The following is a 21,788-nucleotide window of genomic DNA, read 5'->3' as shown; positions in this document are numbered from 1 at the left end:
CAGAGACAACTTCTATTGTGATTCATCATCGTCGTCTTCCACTTATTCGGGTCCGGGTCACAGGGGCAGCAGCCTCAGCAAGGAAGCCCAGACAGCCCTCTCCCCAGCCACTTCCACCTGCTCCTGCTGAGAGATCCCTAAACACTACCAGGCCAGTCAAGAGACATAATCCCTCCAGCATGTCCTGGGTCAGCCCTGAGGTCTCCTCCTTGACAGACATGCCCAGAACACCTCCCTGAGGAGACATCCAGGAGGCATCCTCACCAGATGCCCGAACTACCTCAAATGGTTCCTCTTGACGCAGAGGACCAGCGGCTCTACTCTGAACTCCTCCCGGATGTCCAAGCTCCTCACCCTATCTCTAAGGCTGAGCCCAGACACCCTGCGGAGGAAATGGTATTTCCAAACGGTAAATTGAGAACTTTGCCTTCCTGCTCCCTCTTCACCACAATGGACTGTTTAAGCGCCTGCATCACTGTAGTCGCTGCATCAATCCACCTATCAACCTCCCATTCCTTCCTACCCTCCCTTGTGAACAAGACCCTCCCTCCAATTGGGGGAGGACCTCCTCCCCAACCCGGAGTGGGCAATCTTCCTTGCAGAGGAGTGGAAACCCACAGTGGTGAGGGTTATATTGAAAACTCTACTGGAGAAAAAAACCCTATTGGAAAAAAAGAAGCTTTGCATCAGTGCCTTTTTAAAATAAAGATCCATCCATCCATTTTCTATGCCGACTATCCCTTTCGGGGTTGCGGGGGGCTGGAGCCTATCCCAGCTGTCAACGGGCGAAAGGTGGGGTACACCCTGAACCGGTCGCCAGTCGATCGCAGGGCAACATATAAGGACAATTTTTAGAGTCACCAATTAACCTAATGAGCATGCTTTTGGTCTGTGGGAGGAAGAGAACCCACGCTTGCATGGGAAGAACATGCAAACTTTATGCAAACCTGCCCGACCCGGGGATCGAACCAGCGACCGTCTTACTGTGAGGCACGCACACTACTTGCTGGGCCACCGTGTCGCCCCTTAAAATAAAGATCCTCAGGAAATTTTCATGGCAATTTTTGTTATATATCTGCAATTTTTTCATGAAAAAATATGGGCCAAATGAAGCTGATTAGTAGAGAGGTAAAACATGAAAACAAGATTATTGATTCCACACTGGGGAAATTAACGCTTTAAAGCCAGCAAGTATTGCAAAAATCAAAAACAGTGGCACAGGGAAAAGGGTCAAGATAAAAAAAAAAAAGTGTACAAGATACAGAATAGAAAAACAACTATGTATATGTACATTATGTACAGATTCTAAAAATACAAAATGCCATAGAAATCCTGCTGCCCATAAAAAGTGCTATTGCCAAAATTCTCATGATAAAAACTACTACTGCCATATGTTGTATTGCACTTGAGAAATAATATTGCACTTGAGAAATACTAGGTCTATGTATATACCCAATGTATACAGTTTATAAAAATACTCTTGCCAATATGGATAACAAATAGTGCTATTGCACAGTTGAGAAAAAATATACAACTTAGAAATTACAAAAGAAAAAGGTATTGCACCAGATGAAATGGATAATGTGAACCTGTATTACAGTGGTCCCCAAACTACGGCCCGGGGGCCGGACACGGCCCCCCTCCACATTTGACCCGGCCCCCTGAACAACGCCAGAGACCCATTATTTTTTTTCCCTGCATTATTATTTTTTTAGCCTGGCCACACGATCGAGACTAATGCAAGCATAGAACACTGGGGTGAAGTGGGCCTGCTTCACTGAATCCCTGGAAATGTTTCCTCACGTCAATAAAGCTTATTTGAATTGAATTGTGAGCCAAGCTAAAAAAAATGTTGCTACTACGACCTCACTTTGCCCCAGTCATAGAACGTGAACGTGACCCCCTCAGAATGGAATAATGGCAAAAAGGTTAGGTAAGAGAAAAATTGATTCAGAATGCAGGGTATTTAACCTGCAGTGGACAAACGATTATTTTTTTTGTTCAATGCAAAGAAAAGGCTGTTTGTCTCATCTGTCAAGAGACGGTCGCGGTATTCAAAGAATACAATCTGCGCCAACATTATGATTTCCGTCCCAAAGACAAGTATGATAGCTTGCAAAGCCAAATGCGAGCAGACAAACTCTCAAAGCTAAAAAGTGGACTGTTAGCTCAGCAGACTACATTTGTACGCCAAACTCAGCTGAACCAATCATCATTTCGGGCCAGCTTCCGTGTTGCTCAACTGATAGCAAGCTGCGGTAAACCTTTCACTGAGGGAGAGTTTGTCAAGAAATGTTTGAATGTTGTCGTTGAGGAGGTGTGTCCCGAGAAGAAAGATGTCTGTAATGCCATGAGTCTGTCGGCGAGTACAATCACCAGACATGTTGAAGAAATCGGGGGTAATGTATATGCCCAGCTGCAGCAGAAGACGAAAGAATTTGACTTTTTTTCATTAGCACTGGATGAGAGCACTACGATGGGGGAGGATATTTTCGACAAAGTATGTCAAACCATGGAAGAGTTGGATCTGGACTGGGCAAAGCTTGCCAGCATCACGACTGACGGGACTCCTAGTATGTTGGGCGCGTCTCGGGGTCTAATAGGACGCATGAACCAGGAGATGGAAGAACGGGGTCTCACCGCCCCGCTACAAGTCCACTGCCTAATTCACCAGCAAGCACTGTGCTGCAAAGTGTTGAAGTGGGATTCTGTCATGAAGGTTGTGGTATCATGCATAAACTTCATTAGAGCAAATGGACTTGAACACAGGCAGTTCCAACAATTCCTATCTGAATTGGAGTCTGCCTACGGAGATGTGCTGTACTACACAGAGGTCCGATGGTTGAGCCGCGGCAGAGTTTTGAGGCGTTTTTACGGGCTGCTACCAAAAATTAACGCATTTCTTCATTCAAAAGGCAAAACGGTCCCAGAGCTGATCGACCCAGAATGGAAATGGCACCTCACATTTTTAACAGACCTGACAGAAATGCTGAACGGCCTTAACTTGCAGCTACAAGGCCAGGGAAAACTCATTTGCGACATGTATTCCCACATAAAAGCATATGAGGTGAAACTAGCGCTGCTTTTGGAACAAGTGAAAAAGCACAACTTCACCCATCTCCCTGCTACCCAAAACCTTTCTGCAGAGAACCCAGCAGTCCCGTTCCCTGCTGAAAAGTGTGTGGAAGCACTGGAAATGCTGAAGGCGGAGTTCGGTGTGCCATTCCGTCAACTACATGTTCATGCAAAAGAAATCCGTCTTTTCCAGAACCCCTTTGTGGCCGACATCGATGAAGCCCAACCTTCTTATCAGTTTGAGCTGGCCAAGTTACAGAACTGATGTTTTGAAAGACGCATTCAAGCCCAACAGTCTCATTGACTTCTGTGCCGCCCTCCCAAATGACACGTACCCTAACATAAAAAAACACGCAATGAAGATGTCCACACTTTTTGGCAGCACGTATATCTGCGAGCAAACCTTTTCACGGATGAAACTCCTGAAAACTCCGATGAGATAAAGATTGACAGATGAACATCTGCATCAGTGTTTGAGACTGGCTGTGACTAGAATGGAACCGGACATTCAACTTCTCACCAGCCAGATGCAGGCCCACAGTTCACACTGATGAACATACGGTACATAGGTAAGCTCACTTTTCTGACTTGAATGAGTCATTCTGAGTATAAACAAATATAATCATAAAAAAATCTGCTGGGATAAAATCCATCTCCACAACCATACTGGTATTGAAATGTATTGTGCTGTGTAGGTGCTGTATCACTTAGTTCGGTTTCTCAACCTGTTTGCTTTGTGGTTTTCAGGGGGAAGTTGATCAGAGAGAGCAAACAGTGGTGTCTACTAGGCAAGCCTACTGGAACCTACAAAACTGGATTATAAGGAAAAAACACAAAAACTTTGAGAGACTGCTCATACGAGTCATTTAAGAGATTCTGCTCTGACAACTGAAGCTGAACTTTTACCTAAGATTGTGCACGGCACAACAGAAACTTTCTTTCTGTTACTATATATTTCCTGACTTTTTTTTCTGTGAAGAACCCAGAGAGGGTTATTTGATTTTTATTGATTTCATAAATAGTGTTATTATATATTTCCTGATTTAATTTTTTCTGTGAAGAACCCAGAGAGGATTATTTGATCTCGGATTGGGTTATTAATATTTGGTTATGTGTGGCTTTCTGGGAAACGATAAATGTTTACATTTAGGCACCCCTGCAATTGCCACACTTTTTCTGTTTCAAACTGACCCTGGCCCCCATCAGAGAAGGGAAAAGTCATGTGGCCCTCACTGGAAAAAGTTTGGGGACCACTGCTGTATTAGCACTGATACATGATGCTGGTGTTAAACAGTCTGACAGCTGTTGGAATGAAGGATGTGTGGTAGCGTTCTATCTTACACACTGGTTGCAGCACTCTGCTACTGAAGGAGCTGCTTAAGCCCCCTACTGTCTCATGCAAGGGAACAGGGAATGGGTTGTCCATGATCGATGTCAGCCTGGCTTACATCCTCCTCTCACCCACCTCCTCGATAGTGTCCACAGGGCAGTCCAGGACAAAGCCAGCTCTCCTGACCAGGTTGTTTAGTCTTTTCCTGTCCCTCTCTGAGCTTCCACAGCCCCAGCAGAACACTGCATAGAAAACTGCAGATGCTACCACAGAGTCATAAAATGTTTTTAACAGAGTCCTGCACACTCCAAAGGACCTCAGTCTTCTTAGCAGGTGCAGACAACCTTGGTCCCTCCTTTAAGGGCATCTTTGTTGTTTGTCCAGTCCAGTTTGTTGTTGAGGTGAACACCCAAGTATCCTTCCTTCCTTCATAAATCAATCACATCTCCTTTGTCTTGCTGGCATTTATGTGCAGGTGGTTCAGTCCACACCAGTCAACAAAGTTGGTTATGACCTCCCTGTATTTCAATTCCTTCCCCTGTGATACCCGTCCAACGATGGCAGTGTCATCGGAGAACTTCTGGATGTGACAACTGTCGGTGTTGTGTGTGAAGGGTGTAGAATCAAATCTGTTGAAAAACAGGTTCAGTTAATTTGTCCATTCCGTCTCCAGATTCAGGGCCCCTCCTGCTGTTGCTGCTGTGGCCTGAGATGGTTTTCAGACCCCTCTAAACCTCTCTGGCACTGTTCCCCTGTAGGCACTCCTCCAGCTTCCTCCTGTAGCTGTCCTTGCCTCTCCCTGTCTCCCGCTTCAGCACCCTCTGCACTCTCCTCAGCTAATCTTTGTCCCCTGTTCTAAAGACCCTCTTCTTGTTGTTCAGTAGTGCTTTCAGTTCCGGGGACACTAAGGGTTTGTTTTTTGGGCCTTGTAGGCACAGTGTTTTCCACACAGAAGTTAATGTAGTCTGTAATGCAGGTTGTTAAAGTGTCAATGCCCCTCTCGTATGGACTGCACAACACATCCCAGTCAGTGGTTTCAAAGCAGTCTCTCAATGCCACACTGGACTCTTCTGACCATCTTCTCACATACCTGATGTTTGGTGGTTGTTTTTTCACCAACAGTATGTTTGCAGGGAGCAGATGAACCAGGTTGTGATCAGAACAGCCCAGCGGGGAGAAAGGTGATGAATTGCAAGCATCCTTAGTATTTGCATACAGTAAGTCCAGAGTTCCATTGTCTCTGGTGTGGCATTTAACATACTGGGTGAAAATGGGGAGAGTGGAGGATAGGGAAACGTGACTGAAGTCTCCAGAGATGAGGAGGAGGGCCTGGGGGTGCGATGTCTGCAGCTGCGAGACCACAGTGTGTAGTAGCTTCCATGCTGCTGCTGCATCGGCCGACAGTTATGGCAGAACTCCCTTGACATATAATATGGCCGAATGCTATGGCTAACAGCTCAATGCCTCTGGTGCAGTGCTGCTCTTTCAGACTGATATGCCCTGGGTTACACCATATGTTGTCCACAAACATCGCTATGCCCCCATCTTTCCTCTTACCACTCTCCTTCCCTCTCCTGTCCACTCTCAGCAGTTGAAAATTGTCCAACGCAACATACGAGTCTGTTGTGATTTCTGTTAGTCACGTTTCAGTGAAACACATGAGACTACACTCCTGGTGCTCCCTCTGCAGTGCCATCAGCTCTTCCATCTTATTTGGGAGAGATCTCACATTCCCCATAATACGGGGCAGTATGGATGGTTTGTACAATCTTTTCATCTCATTTTGTGCCAGCTCTGCATCCCCCTCTCCTTCTCCTTATTTCCTTGGGGAAAAACTCAGCAGTTGTACATCCATACATACGCACGATCAACTGAGACTAGCGATGGAAAAAACAAGAGAAAAACAAACACACACTAAGACAAAGAAAAACGGCCAAAGCTGCTATTACTTGCTTATTAGTGCTTGCTGATCAGTAGAGAGTGAAGGCCATGAATAAAGCTTGTGTTAAGATCTTCAGTGTGCCCTTGTGAAAGTTTTTATCTTGAATGATGACCTAAAAATGTAAAACTAAAATAACTATTTAAACTAGCTTTCTTCACAGAAAGGAATGAAATGCTGAGATATAGGCCTGCTGTATATTTTTTGTAAAAGTTTTCTTACACCTTCTAAAATCCTTCTAAAAATCAAGAAAGCCCCATAAAGTAAAAACAATAAGACAACAGACAAAATTGAGTGCAATTTCATCTTAAATCAATAATTAAACTAAAAGGTCAAACATTGTCCAAAAAATATTGTGTATAAGAGCCATTTGCGCTTCAATAACCAAATGAGATGTTAAATGCCACTGAAATGTGTGGAACTTTGTGCGGTGCATTATAAACACTGTACATCATCCTGTAATTTAAATGTATACATTATTAAAGTAATACAGTAGAAACCACTTATAATGATCATGTCAGCCCAGGTCAGATTGATCAGTGTCAGTGGATGATTATTATAACCAAATTTTTTGTATTTTTCTTTATATTCTATATACAGGGTGTTGTTCTGTTCCCCTGTCCAGTTCATGAAACAATAGGGCTGGATTCAATATGGAAAAGTCCACTGCTCTGAATGATGGAGCACATTATAAGTGAACCCCTCAAAAAAACATTAACTTGTCAGCTGTGTGATTTTAAGTAACCACCAAACACCAGAACCATTGTGTAAGTTGAAATTAAGCAAAATGCTCTTTTAAGCACTCTGGAGCTTGCTCTGTTAAAGAGGTGTCCGCTAAAGATGTCCACTGCTCATCCAACATCTAAATAGCAATATTAAACCTCCTGACATTCTATGCTAATTCTTTCTTGATAGCTCCACACCAGTTGAGGATGTTAAAATCGTCAGGATGGACAAGTAACATGTCTTCATAGAGACTCCAGAATCAAATAACATTGCCAAGTTGTAAATCAGACATTCCTGTAGCAAACTGTTTTGTGTGTCTGTGTGTTTTCTTTTCTATCACATCAGGATAATGCAATCTGTATGTTTGATTCAATTTTGGATGTTCCTACAGCACTTAACTCATAATTTGTATGGTATCAATGTTTTTCCTGTGTTTCTAGCTTGTAAAATGACAAAACTATGATCTTAGCTCTCATAATCCTTTTTTTTATCCAGTTTCTACCATGGAACCATACTGCCATTTAGAGAGCAGAAGCGGTTACGTTTTAGATATGTGACATGAGACATTCATAACTATTAATGCTTTATTCACCAAATATAATCTGCCTTTCCTTGTTTCTTTGTTCTATTAGTTAGTTATGCTATTAGTTATCATACATGTTAGTATAAGTATTGAAGAATGTTGTCATTATTCATCAAAAGATGTCTGATGCATGTTGTGAACGATGTTGAAATGTCATTGAAAACTGGTTAATTAAAATATATGTGATTGACCATAGTGAGAAGCAGATGAGTCCATCGCCCGCAATCATTAGTTAATGTTTTCTCTCTATAAGATGAAATCACAGCGTTCCCCTGTCAATCATTCTAAGGGCCTGATTTACTAAGATCCCAAATAAAGAGCGCTAAATTGCGTGCGCACATGGATAGATTGCGCGTGCTGCCTGTTTGGGGCTTGCGGCTGATTTACTAAGATTAACAGCGCAATTGACTACAGGTGCAAAAGTAGTTGAGCCCTCCCTATTTAAATGAGGATTTTACGCGAGATTTTGCGCGTGCGAATTCGAACCCATGGAATTGGAGGTGCTGGTACAGGAGTCAAACAAGCACATAGCTGAGTTACAGCAAAGGAATTTGACCGTCACAAGGAGGAATGCAATATGGGGGGCAATCTGTGAGAAGGTTAATGCCGTGGGGACGTGCTAAATATGGACGCAAAAATAATCAGCGCAATTAGTTTCAGGTTTGGTAAATCACATTGTGTGCTCAAAATGATTCTATTTGCATCTACTCCGCCCAATATTTTTGCGCGTTCTGGCTGGCACGCCTATATGGCATATTCATGAAGGCAGAAGCGCAAAACGAGTAGCGCGTGTTATTTTGCCCGATTGACAGACGCAATCCTGGGTGCGCCCGGTTGGTAGATCAGCGTCATCATCTCTTTGCGCGTGCTGTCACTTTTGCGCACGTTTTTACGCACGCAAAGCTTTAGCAAATCAGGCCCTAAGTGCGCAAGGTCTGTTCGTCACAAGACACGCCCCAGAGCGACGACATTATACGCCCTGCAGTGTGCGTCAAGCACTACTTCTTCTTTGTTTGACTTCCATTTCACTTTCTTCTTTGTTACACGTCTTCTTGGACATCTTCTTTGTCTCTCCTTGGTCTCACTTCTTTGTTCGAGACCAGTCTTTACTTGTTCTTTACTCACGCCACTTTTTCAGCATTTTAGTCTTTCTTTAGTTTTTGTAACTTCAGTTTTGCTCATCGGTTGTCTTTTGCCCGCCTATTGATGTGTTATTTTAATCTTTTGTCTACTTTTGCTCATCACGTTAAACCACATAACTTTTTCAGAGTTAAAGCCGAACTCTTCTTTAACCATTAAGGCAGTCATGTAATAATCTTTTTGTAGAAGTTTCTGACCGGCCATCGGAAGTGTTTTCAACTTTAGTTTTAACCGAGAAGTTTTGCTATACGGCCATCAACCTCTTTGGACCGAAGTCCTGCAGCCAGCCTTAACCCATCTGTCTGGGTCAAATAGCCATCAGAAGAGACGCTACTTGTCTGTTGCTGACGCCGAAGGTCAAACCCCTGAAGCATGTCTGTCCAACACTGGCTCTCCACCACGGTTCAACTGGTTCTCCCCTGTTGGATCACAGCTCAGATCGGAGCAGAAAGTCTGGGGCCCCCTCCCTTCATGGCCGCTCAGGACAGGCCAACACCGAAGCACCACTGGCACAGAAGTAGGCATTTTCATGCTGCATTTGAACAAAGAGTTGGCGTCGTAGACTATAATAATCTCAATTTTCATTGGACTTAGTCATCCATTCTAGAAATTAACAATACATTTGTGTCCTCATTTTTCCTCAAAACTACTTCTCACTATCACTCTTTCATTTATTATTTTGCTATAGCCTCTTCATCCAGTTGTTTCTGTTTCATAATCCATATTATTTGTCATATTAGTCATTATTCATATCCATTGTCATTATTGTGTCAAATAAATAATACTTTTCATTTAGGTTGTTGTCAGACAGTGTCCTTTTGAGCTGGAAATAGACGATCCCTGTATCGAGAGCTTGCGCTTCAGATGATGAGAGTGATCTCCCATTAATTTGTTAATTATTATTATTAAATCAGCATTTAAAGAAAAGAATAAATAAAATCCTTCTGAGCTGAGGAAAGTTGGTGCCCCTTTTTATATTAACAAGTGCAAACATTTAGACCCACGGGTTTAGTGACCTGATTCCCCTACAATGACTTTCTTTTTCATGTCATGATTTCAATATGCATGCATTACCAGCCTTGGCCTGAAAGTACAAAGTACAGTGCAGTATTGTGGGAGTAAAGTAAAAAGAATTACCATATTCTTAAAATATTTTTCTACATGATGTCATGTATTAAAAGACTCAAGCCTTCACACACAGTCTACATGGTTATGGCAAGATTCCAGGCTTGACCATGGTCAAACCCTGCCTCACTACCATGCAAGAGGCACACTCAGTCATGAAAAGCCAAGTGGAGTTACAGAAACTGCTGCTGGGTTCTACGCAGCACGACCCAGGCCGGCCTGTTCATTTAGCAGCTGTCTGCAATGTGCAGTAGCCCTGACCACTCTGTTGTAGTTGCTCTACAAACACGGAAACGAATTTTAAGAAATTTCAGGTCCAGAGAATACTTACACTTCTAAGAATTACTGGGAATTTAGGCAGGCAGCAATTTTGCCTTTATATGCACATGAGATGGGCATGCAGGGTTCTAGACTAAATTTTCCACGACCTCAGATTTTTTGTTACAGTTACAATGGACTGTTGCTATCTACATGGCTGACCCCTGTGGAATGGGATTTGAATGGGAGTCCAACAGTTCAGGGCTATGGTTGACGTTATGCCAGGCAGGCAGCGAAACCCTCATGTTGGAACTAGCTATTGCATACCACTTTTTCTTGATTTCTTTCTTGAGTCTTATATTACCAGACAAAATAAGATCCTGATAAGATTAGATAAGATTCTGATTCAGACAAAACAGCTTATGAATTGACAGGTTTTCATGACAGAGCTTCATCACAAAGTCAGTGTTAATAAGTTACAGCAAAATGGTTTGTCCCTCTCTCTAATCAGCTGCAATACTGAAGGATCAGGAAAACAAGATAGTATTTTTCCTTGATGAGAATTAAAATTTCAGTGTTTTGAATTAATGAATGTATTAGTCTGCACAATCCACAGCAGAAAATGGTATGGTGTTTGAAAATGGTGTTTCATTTGTTGCATAATCTGAGCAATTGCCAATACAGTAGGTGCTTGCGGACATAATAAAAACAAAGTGAGAAACCATTGTATGTAATCTATTTTGACATTCAGAGTCTGAGACAAAGATTTTAAAAATGTAATGGCCATCCACACATGCTAGTCACCCTCCACACCTAATATCAGTCATATCAACTATTTAATGTTGCTTACTATTCTCTATGTTGAAAACTATTAATTGAAGGCCTAATTAAAGGAAAAATAACAAAATGCTTAAAGATGAAACAGCATACCAATAGATGCTATTACATATGTCTAGATTAATGGAATAGGTAATTTTAAAATGTCAGTAGGTTAAACTAATGTAACCAGCGCAGCCTATATTTTTAGGCTTTTTCAGGTTGCAAAGAAAAACATAAGAGCAGCTCATGAACATAGTGACTGGGGAATACACTAGACTACATAATGTAGTGTATCCCCCCATAATCCCATTACGTAACTGACAACAGAAACAGAAATTAGTATTATCAATATTACCAGACATCTGCAGTATTGATAACAATTAGTCCTATCATCATGTTTTGTCTGAGATTTTATCAACAAAACAAATTTATGACTAATCTAATATAGAAAAGTACTGATAATTTTTTTTTCTTTGTTTTGTATATGGCACTGAAAAGAGTATAGCTAGGTATTGGTATTGATAAGCAGTGGTATTGTCAATAAAACAGTGATGCGAATTCTAGCTCTTTGGCTCCAAAGTGGCTCTAAGATTGTTGCTTAAATTAACTTATTACCAAAAATAATGTAAAATTCTGAGTAAAATGAATTACTAATGTACAAAACTTACTGCATTTCTTGCAGTCACTCATTTTCTCACCTTTCCAGTGTTTTGTCTTTGTTGCAGCTATGTGTCTGTGTGTGTGTGCTGTGTCTATAAAACCCGCCCCTCCCCCTCCTGCTCAGGGCGTACACAACAAAGCCACCAAACATCATGTAGTTGACCAATCACATGCAGCTTGAACAGAAAAAAATTGAGAGACAAAAACAAAAAACAAAGCGGCTCCAGGTCCCAGGTAGGAGCCGGCCCCGATTGTTCAGTGCGAAGAGCCGTTTCGTTCACAGCTAACACATCACTACAATACAATCCTGTTGATGTTTAGCAATGACTCGACCTAACTTGCTTGAGTCTCGAAGGTTCAGACTTGACACTTGCTTGTGACTTTGACATGTGTCTTAGTCCCAACTCGAATATTTGTGAGCCACAAAGAAGTAAGACTCAAACTTGTGATGCCATCATGTATTAAGTGAGGCTCCTTCAAAGACAATGTATATAAAACTAATTTTAAAAAAAAAACAAAAAAAAAAAACGTAAGTTTTATTCTACATTTGTGTTTTATTTCCGAAAGAGAAAATGTATGTGAAAAGAGAGAGCATACCCTAGGTGCTCTCAGTGCCACCTGTAACATCTTCTTCAATTAAGTGTTTTTGGAAAAGCTACAGACATTATATCAGATCACACCACAAATTGAGATTTTTAGCACTTTAGTTTTTGGATATAGGAGAAAGTTCTTCATGATCACTAACATTTTTAACCATTTAAGACCGGAGGAAAAACATGTATAATTTCTAAAATTGGCTGTAGATCCCCTTTGTTATAATGCAACATGCAAGTCATCTGTTGAAGTGATCTTACTGAGAAAAAAGTATTCTGTTTGAGCTCTTTCAGGGTTAATCAGCTTCAGACCATTCTAATAATTCGATACAGTGGTTCATTGGATAATTAATTCTGTTAACTGTAACTTTGAATGTAACTGTAACTGTAACTTAAACTTTGTAAAGCAAGCATTAAAATGTAATTTTCTGAAACATTCTGGTTATTATACACAATGAAATCTCATACATCTCAAATGGGGACCTGCAGTGAATGGATTGGATGACATTGTAAAATGTCAGCAGAAAAATATATATATTTATTCAAAGAAAAAGTAGTTGATACAAAGGTACTTTTACATAGACTGTGATTTTTGTACATTTGTAATCCTGTGTACTAATGAAAAAAGTCTGTAGATATATTGGATAGTTGCATTTACTTACCTTCAGTTAATGTTTATATAAAGTAAAACCCCATACATTCATGGGAAAGACCTACAGATAAAGACAGATAGAGAGCTGCTTGTAATACTGTCAAATAATGTTCAGTTAAGGTAATGACGTAAAAACGTAGTGACGTTAAAACTGTTTTTCGAAAAGCAATTATCGTATTATGTATCTAATTTGTACAGTGTAAAACCAATATTTAACAGCTTATTGTAAATAGATTGGATAATCACATAAAATAAAAGCCTAAAGCTGTCAAGATACTGTTGATGACCTTTCAAAGAGGGTAATTTGAATGTAATTTGCATACTTTTCTTGTGTTTTACATCCAGAAATCTGTACTTGGATGGGGAGTCCTTGTGGATGGATTAACGTTCCACAGATGTTTTATAATCATTACTTTTCTTCTACAACAGTCAAACTGCAAAAATGCAGAGGATGTCTGCATTAAATATTTGTATATTAACAAAAATTCTCTGTAGAATAACGAAAGTTTTTAGAGCAATTTGATGGTGTTCGTCAACTTTTCCCAGACTTTTTTACAATTTATGTATTTAATTGTGTTTGTTCAGTACAGACACATATATAGCAAATGTATTCAGTTAAAGCTTTGGATCAGCTGGAATTTACTGTCTATGGGAAAACACAGACAGGTTGTGTTGTCTGTTGCATCAAACCACTGACTGTAGCTTCAAGAGCAAAACAATACTTGTTTAATTATAATTCTGTGTTCATATGAAAGAAACAAAAATCTAATACTCAGATGTCTCATTTTCTGTCTTTTATTACAGATGGTGCTGACTGATCATTAAACTCAGTTTAGAAATGTTTTATTTGCTGTTAAGAATTGCTGTTAATTGTTAGTTTACTGCAGGATGACTGTGGGGAACTGCGACATCAGTATTTTGGTGTGGGCACCAAAAAATCTTTTCATTTTTATTTTCAAATCTAGTTTTGTCACATCAATTAATATATTGGATGTAGGGGTGTGCGATATGACGATATTAGATCGTGAAGGATTAGAACGTGTAGACGATCTGCCAAGGTGAGGAGATCGTATGGATCGTCTAGGTCACATGCTATTAATTGCAGCTCTATGCTGATGCACCGACACACCAGACGTATTACGTCGTCAACCTGACCGACCAATCATAGCGAATTACGGGCAGGGACGCAATTTCTTACCCGCTTCCTTGTTTGTGTGTGTAGCGGTAGCCGCATGGAAAGCCATGGCTGAAAGCCAAACGGAGGAGCTGGTCGCTAAAAAAAACTCCACTTCCATTATATGGAATTGGTTTGGCTTTTCCCCAAATGACAAAGCGCAAACAAAAGTAATTTGCAAAGTTTGCACAGAGACGGTTCGCACGTCGGATGGCAACACGACGAACTTGTTCAATCACTTGAAGAGAAAGCACCCTAAACAGTATGCTGAGAGCCAAACAGTGAGGGGATCGCCGGTGGCACCGCAGCCAGAGGCAGCAGCTAGACCCAAACAGACAACGTTAACACAGGCATTTGATAAAGGCACTCCGTATGAGAAGACAAGCAAGCGGTGGAAAGAGGTAACAGAAGCAGTTACCTTTTATCTTGCGAAAGATATGGTTCCATTCAAGACAGTAGAAAACGAGGGGTTCAAATGCCTGCTCAAAGTAGTTGACCCGCGGTACGAGCTGCCCAGCCGAAAATACTTCTCCAACACTGCCATTCCACGTCTCTACTCTGAATGCCGAGAAAAGATTGAACGCAAAGTTCAGAACGTCCAGTTTTTCGCAACAACGAGTGATCTGTGGTCCAGCCGCACTTCAGAGCCTTATTTGAGCCTGACCATTCATTATATTGACGACTGGAAGCTCTGCAGTGCGACTCTGCAAACAACATATTTCCCAGAAGATCACACGGGAGAGCTCATATCGCAAGGGCTGAGAGACGCTCTTCAATGCTGGGGACTCAAAGAGACGAACATGACCTGCATGACCACAGACAGTGGGACTAACATGGTGAAGGCCTTGGAACTAAACAACTGGACTCGTCTGCCCTGCTTTGGGCATAGACTGCACCTAGCCATTGGTGAGTGAACTTCAAATAAATTAATATAATGCAAAGATGGGGCGTAAGATGCTTAACAAATCTGGATCAGATAAAAAAAATAAGCAATAGGTTAAAACAAGCAATAATAGCACCTTATTAATGATGATTTGCTGCTAACTTCAGAATAAACTAGGGACACAGAACAAAGTAATTTATTACATTAGTCTATGATTAAAAAACATTTTATTGAAATGTTTTTTTATTACTTCATGAAAAAATATAGCATTAGAATAATCACTTTTTCTGAAATATAAACATATATATAATATTAAACAATCACAGATTAAAATGTACCTTTTGCTGATTTTATTTTAATTTTATCATTACATCTAGTTAATATATCATGCTCCTCTTCTTTTAGAAAAAAGTGCCAAAGACCCTCGAGTTGTTCGCACAACATCTGTCTGCAAGAAAGTGGTGAGTGCATTCTCCTTCAGCTGGAAGAAGAAAAGGGATTTGAGTCAAGCTCAAACAGAACTTAAACTACCTCAACAAAAACTCATAACAGAGTCGCCAACCCGATGGGGTTCCAAACTTGCCATGATTGAGAGAGTGTTGGACCAAGAAAAGGCCATTTCACAGGTCCTGAAGGCCGACAAGAAGACAAGACACTTAGTACCATTATGGCAAGATATTGATGTAATGGAGTGCGTTAAGAAGGCCCTTGGTCCACTGAGAGATTTCACTGATGCACTTTCAGGGGAGGACTATGTGAGCATCTCATATGTCAAGCCAGTCCTGCACCTGCTGAGAGTCAACCTCCTTAACCTCAGTGATGATGACAGTGAGCTAACAAACACAATCAAGACAACTATCCTCAACTACCTCACTGAAAAGTACCAGGAGCCCATCACTGATGCCCTGCTGGACATGGCTTCGCTTCTGGATCCGAGGTTCAAAACCCAGTACATTGACAGTGACAAGAAAGAGGGAGTACAAGCCAGAGCTGTGTCTGAGCTGGAGTCCATGTTGAATGTACAAGCACAGCATCCACTCCCATCCACATCACAGAGTCCTGAGGCAGAAGAACAAACACCACCAAAGAAAGCAAAAAAGAAAACATTAGCCAGCTTTTTAAAAATCTCAGGTGCTGTATCTGCAGCTGGCACATTGACTTCCCTCCCATCTCTTAGAGAGGCAATAGATGGGGAAATGTAGGCCTATCTTTCCACACCAAATGCAGACAGTGAGATGGATCCTCTCGAATGGTGGAAACTCCATGAGGGAAACTTTCCACGAGTTAGCCAACTAGCTCAAAAGTATCTGTGCATTCCAGCAACAAGCGCTCCCTCAGAACGAGTCTTCAGCACAGGTGGCAACATAGTAACTTGCCAAAGGGCTACTCTCAAGCCAGATAAAGTTGACAAAATGGTTTTCCTGGCTAAAAATCTGTGATAGGAATCTGTCATGATGTCTCCTTTTTAGAAGGAGATAAAAACTCTAAGAAGATATCTGAACAGTAATATGTTCTAAAGCTGCTGGATCTTTAATAATTAGGTTATAGACATTGCAGTTTGATCATTTTTGTTCAAAATTGTTGCACTAAAAGAGATAACCACAGTTACTTAAGTTTGCATTTTTATTTGACCCTATTCAATAAGCTATTTAGTGTTTTGGTACACTTAAATCCTGTTAAAATGACTGTGTTGAAGAAAACAAACAGTAATGTCTTCATTGATATTTTACTAAGTTTCATGTTTATTGAAAGCTACCTTTTATGTTGCAAGAGTGCACTTTATCAGAGTGTTGTTGTTTGCCTTTTAGTATGGTTGCGTTCTTTGCACATGTTGGCAAAACTGCAACTATTTAAATTAAAATCTGCTCAGAAAGGTTCTTTGGCCTAAATTGTCTGATTTTTTTTCTTTTAGGACTGTTTTACATACAGAAATGGTTTGGTTGCACTGACCAGAAACTTGCAAATTAGTCTCAAAAATACATGTAAGATCGTGATAAAATCGAAATCGTGATTTTATAATAAAAAAATCGTGATATGATATTTTTGCCGTATCGCCCACCCCTAATTGGATGACATTGTGTTGAATTACTGCACTTTCTGAAATGTACCAGACAACTGAATTTTAAATAGCCTGCTGTGTAACAATTCTTGGAGCACTGATTACTGATTTTCTGAAGACGTTAAATGATTGGTTGGCTATGTCATGATATATGATGATGCCAGGGCCACAATAATGCAGCCATTTTCTGACATTTAAACCAGATTAAAAGACTGACAAATATTTTGTGATTGGGAGATGCTGAAAATAAGTTTCATCATACTGTGTTTCTCAACACTGCTAGATTTTTTTGTGCTTCATCACCTAATCCTTTGAAAAGTGTAGTTTAGCTGTGATTAAAACTAATTACAGCTATTGATAGCTTGTTACTACCTCCAACAATACCTGGTCGGAACCTACGCTACATTTACTTTGAAAATGGATTGCAGTATGGCTGTTTCATATAACAGCTGTGAAAATCCCATTCATCTCCTCAAATCCCTTAAGACAAATTATACAGTCTGAATGTCCTTAGTTTTTGGGTGTAAAGTTTTGTGATGCTGTTGTGCCATGACTATTCATCTTATATATAAAAGAAATTACGGCCTTTGGATTGATATGTTTATCAACTTTAAAGCCGTACCCACTTTACGCAATTCTTACAGCTAAGGACCACATTATTTAGAAATATTCAGGGAAAACTCTGAGTTATGGGAACCTCTATACAAGTCTGCAAAATTTTTGCAGATGATGTTGATACCTGAAATACATGGTATCAAAAAAACTGGGCAAAAGTTGTAAAATTTGAGGCTCTTGTGGCTCCAATAATCCCAATTTCATTTGGTCACAACTATCTTTGGTCAAAGCTTGCTAATTCAGAGCTATATCCTTAGCCTATTTATCCCCCTTCCTGTAAGATATCATGGCATATGAATGTATAATGACCTCTGCTATGACAATGGCACTATCAGCACTCTACAATTAAAACTAAGCCCAATAATTAAAGACTCACTGTTGGCAAGCCATAGAGATTATATTATTTCCCCTTGTCTAATTTAACTATATTGACATGGACGCTAGCTGTGTTATTTGGTGATAACTGGCAAAACAAAGTTACTGCAGACAGTTCTTAGACGTCACGTAGTTTCTCCCGTAGATTCTCACACACATTCTGTGATGAGAGGGGTGACGACGAAAGTGTCACGCATCTTCTGTAACATTACTGGTCACAGTGGCAGTTCACATTAGGTTAAGCGACGATCCTCATGATTTTCTGCTCAGTAAGGTAATCATTGAAAATAAAATAAGATGAAAAAAAATAAAAAGCTCCATATAAATGAACCACACTACATCACTATGAAGACAGCAACACCACGGCGCCTACACCTACTGTACTGTAGATCCGTTGAGGTCTCAGGATGACACACAAACACACATTCACACACCGTACCCTACAGGTTGACGCTGGTCCCGCGTATGTGACAGCGCGTCGGAGTTCGTGAGCGCGGGTGATAGGAGCGCACGTGCAAGCGCAAAATTGTGCCCACCAGCAATGGTTACAAGGCAAGGGCTAGCAAAAGCGTGATGTTAAAATGAATGGAAGACTCGATAAACAGCAGTATGGAAGTGTGAAAACATGGCAGCTTGCCACTGCCCTATGATTAGCAAGCAATGAAGCAATATTAAATTTGTCTGAAAACTGTGTGAAATCAGCTATGGACTAATAGTGCACAAATGTGTGCAGGTGTTGTATTTTTGAAGCCGTTATGGTGCTACAATACACATGTCATGTGTATGTCAACAGCATTAAAACCAAAGTTCAACATGTCATATATTATTCACATACTGTATGAGAGTCATACTCACGCATATTAGACGCCAGTTGCATTAACAGATTCCCATCGACTGCCACTGGTAGTGCAGAAAATGAAGCGCCAATGTCTGCAGCAGTGAGTGGATAGTGCTTTCTGTACGGAGCGCATTCAGCTGAGCTCTTAACGCGCCTGTTCCGTGGCCCAAATGAAATCCTGTCAGCTCTCTGATTGTTGTAGTACTGTTTCAAAAAGCACGGTTCTGTGTAGGCTGGTCACACACACACACACACACACACGCTTGACACACGCACTGACGGCGTTTCTTACTGTGGCTCTCTCCCTCTTTCACCCGACTCGCTCACTCTGGTGACGTCACTAAGGGATGCAGCCTGAAATGTTGCATTCATTTAGTAGGACTTCAAACTAATTTTAACCCTAAACAATCCTACCAGAAACTACAGTTTTTCTTATAGTCTCTCATAGTATATAGATAGGTTCTTTACTGTCCTTTTTTCAAGGAAATTTGTTGCCACAGTCTGTACAGAGCCTCACATAAACACATAAATAAGTACATTATACACCACCACAACACAACTACATGAAAGACATCAAACATGTTCGCATTTATACACACAAACCTATACACATACTACCTATACAAATGAAGTACCAGTGTGTTCTGTTAACTGATGCTATGACAGAGGAGACAATACAATGGCCAAAGTGTACCCTTTCCAGGGCAGGCACTTGTTCCTACGACCAGATGGAAGTAGTGTGAAAAATGGGTGAAGTGAATGTGTGGGGTCCGTGGTGTATGCTCTGCCTGCAAGGGCTTTGCTGTTGAGGTCTGAGATGTTGGGTGGGGGAGGTCAATTATTTTGGATAGGTGGTGTGTGATGAATTTGAGTCTATTCCTAATGGAGGCAGTTAACATGGTGAAAAAACAGGGGCAAAAGTAGAGGAGAGTATATTTTTGTAGAACAGCAAAAGAAGGTGGGGGGCAACAGAAAGTGCTTTGAGTTTACAGCTGGCAAAGTCTTTGTTGGAAGCATTTGGGATGTCAGTGATGTGTTGTTCAAAGCTCATTTTATTGTCCATGGTAAGTCCAAGATATTTGCTCAAGTAAGTATTATTTGGTTAAGTAAGAGTAAGTAGTTACTGGATTGTGTACTGTAGTTACTAGATTTAAGTGAGAGAAGAGATGTGAGGTACCTTGGAAGCTACAACAGTACAGTTTCATAGATGAATAACATGAGATGGCTATTTCTTAATGACTATATGGAAGCCCAATCAACTGTGTAAATATAGAGAACAATGATGAGTATCAAATTTGTCAACCGTGATAAAGCATAATTCACAATGATACACAGGATTTAGCTGCTGAAGTGTTGATGCGGCAGCATGACAATAAAGAACACACAGACACAGTAGAAACAGAATATCTCTATAGTCAAGGGCAGGCATGAAGGTTGAGTGCACAATAATTTTACAGTTAGAAGAAGTCAGATATCCCTTAATTCTATACAAGAAGGCAAGTTTGATTTTTAATTTTTGAGTCAAATGGTGAATATGAATCTCGAAAGATGGTCTGCTATCAAGCGAAATTCGTGAATGTGTATGACTCAACAAGAGTAATCTGAGTGACATTTAAAGTTTGATGGCAGGATAGTCAGAGTCACTGGTGGTGTGGAGAATAGCATGTACTTGATCTTCTCTGCATTTTAAACTTGGCTGCGATTGAGGAATGATAATTGGAAAGTATTGAAGGCAAAGATGAGTCAGGGCCTCGGCTGGAGTGGAGAAGAGCCTGGGACTTAAAATATCATCAGCAAAGAAATGCACATTGAATTATGAATTACTGATTTGGAAGAATTACGCTATTTGTGTATAAAGAGTAGTGGACCAGGGATAGACCCCTGTGGCAACCCATTTCTGATAGTAAGAGGGTAAGAACATGGGAGTATTTGAAGCTTATGGTGGTAGGTGAGGGACTGTCATTAGTACACAGGCAAAACAGGAAGGGGCTTTGGACACAACTTTGTGCCACTCCTGTCACACTCGTCAGCTCTTACCATTTTCACTCTCATCCGCTCACCTGCTAAGCCAGCACTCTTCACTGCTCAGCCACGCCCTCCTGTTCAATCACCTGACGCACACCTGGGATTCATCACCAATCAGCACCATATTTAAGCATCTCCTCTCCGCTCACTCAGTGCCAGATTGTTCTTCGCCCTCATGGAAGACTCTTCAGCATTACTGTTCGGATTGATCTCCTGGTATCAACCTCACCTGGTATCGACCTCGCCTGTCCCCAACCTTGTCTGTTCTTTGTACTTTGTACTAACTACCTTCACCTTCTGTCTCTGACCTCATCTCTAACCTCACCCCTGTTGAACCCAAGAACTGTTTGTTGTTTGGATCACCAAGCTTTTCCTGGATCTGTTGTCCGCTCCACACTGAGTGCCCAGTGTGCCACAGTACAACCACCCAGAGACTTCCGGATTCAGTTAGCTCTGCTCTTGGGTCCTAAACCAGTCTGTTACAGCTTGGTTATGATGGTTGAAGGCATTACAGTGCCCACTCTAACTGTTTGTGGTGTGTTGCTGAGAAAGCTGTCACCCCTGTGGATGAGAAGTGTGACTGTGAAGTGAAGGAGGCATGCCTCCAATAATATAAGTCTAGAATGTTTGTCTGTTGTCAGAATATCCACATGTTGTTGAAAGGCAGGACACTGTTGAGTGTGCAGCCTAAATACACACACACACACACACACACACACACACACACACACACACACACACACGCAAACACACACACATCATCATCATCATCAATAATAAACACTGGGGCCTCTGGATATTTACTCTACATTTTGTTAAGACTGTTACCGACTAGCTCTGCTGCAACCTTGGTGTTAGCATTAAGTATTAACATAATGTTGACATACATCCAGACCCCTCAGCGTCTCTCCTTGCCTGA

General features: G+C 41.0%; 1 protein-coding gene across 4 annotated transcripts in view; it reads right to left on the bottom strand.

Moving 5' to 3' along the window:
- The window catches only part of gabbr1b (gamma-aminobutyric acid (GABA) B receptor, 1b), a 285,160-nt gene extending 265,965 nt beyond the window's left edge, over positions 1-19,195 (bottom strand). Inside the window, exon 1 of one of the 4 annotated variants that reach the window (XM_076754414.1) lies at positions 18,862-19,195. In XM_076754414.1, coding sequence (XP_076610529.1) covers positions 18,862-18,883 — 22 coding nt within the window. In that variant the 5' untranslated portion in view covers positions 18,884-19,195. The remainder of the gene's footprint in view (positions 1-18,861) is intronic. The other 3 variants (XM_076754413.1, XM_076754415.1, XM_076754417.1) reach the window with 3 other exon arrangements.
- Positions 19,196-21,788: the final 2,593 nt, after the last annotated feature.

This window comes from Chaetodon auriga, chromosome 17, assembly GCF_051107435.1.
Source record: "Chaetodon auriga isolate fChaAug3 chromosome 17, fChaAug3.hap1, whole genome shotgun sequence".
NCBI classification, from domain to species: domain Eukaryota; kingdom Metazoa; phylum Chordata; class Actinopteri; order Chaetodontiformes; family Chaetodontidae; genus Chaetodon; species Chaetodon auriga.
The sequence above is the reverse complement of the archived record's forward strand: the minus strand, read 5'-3'. Positions and strand labels throughout refer to the sequence as shown.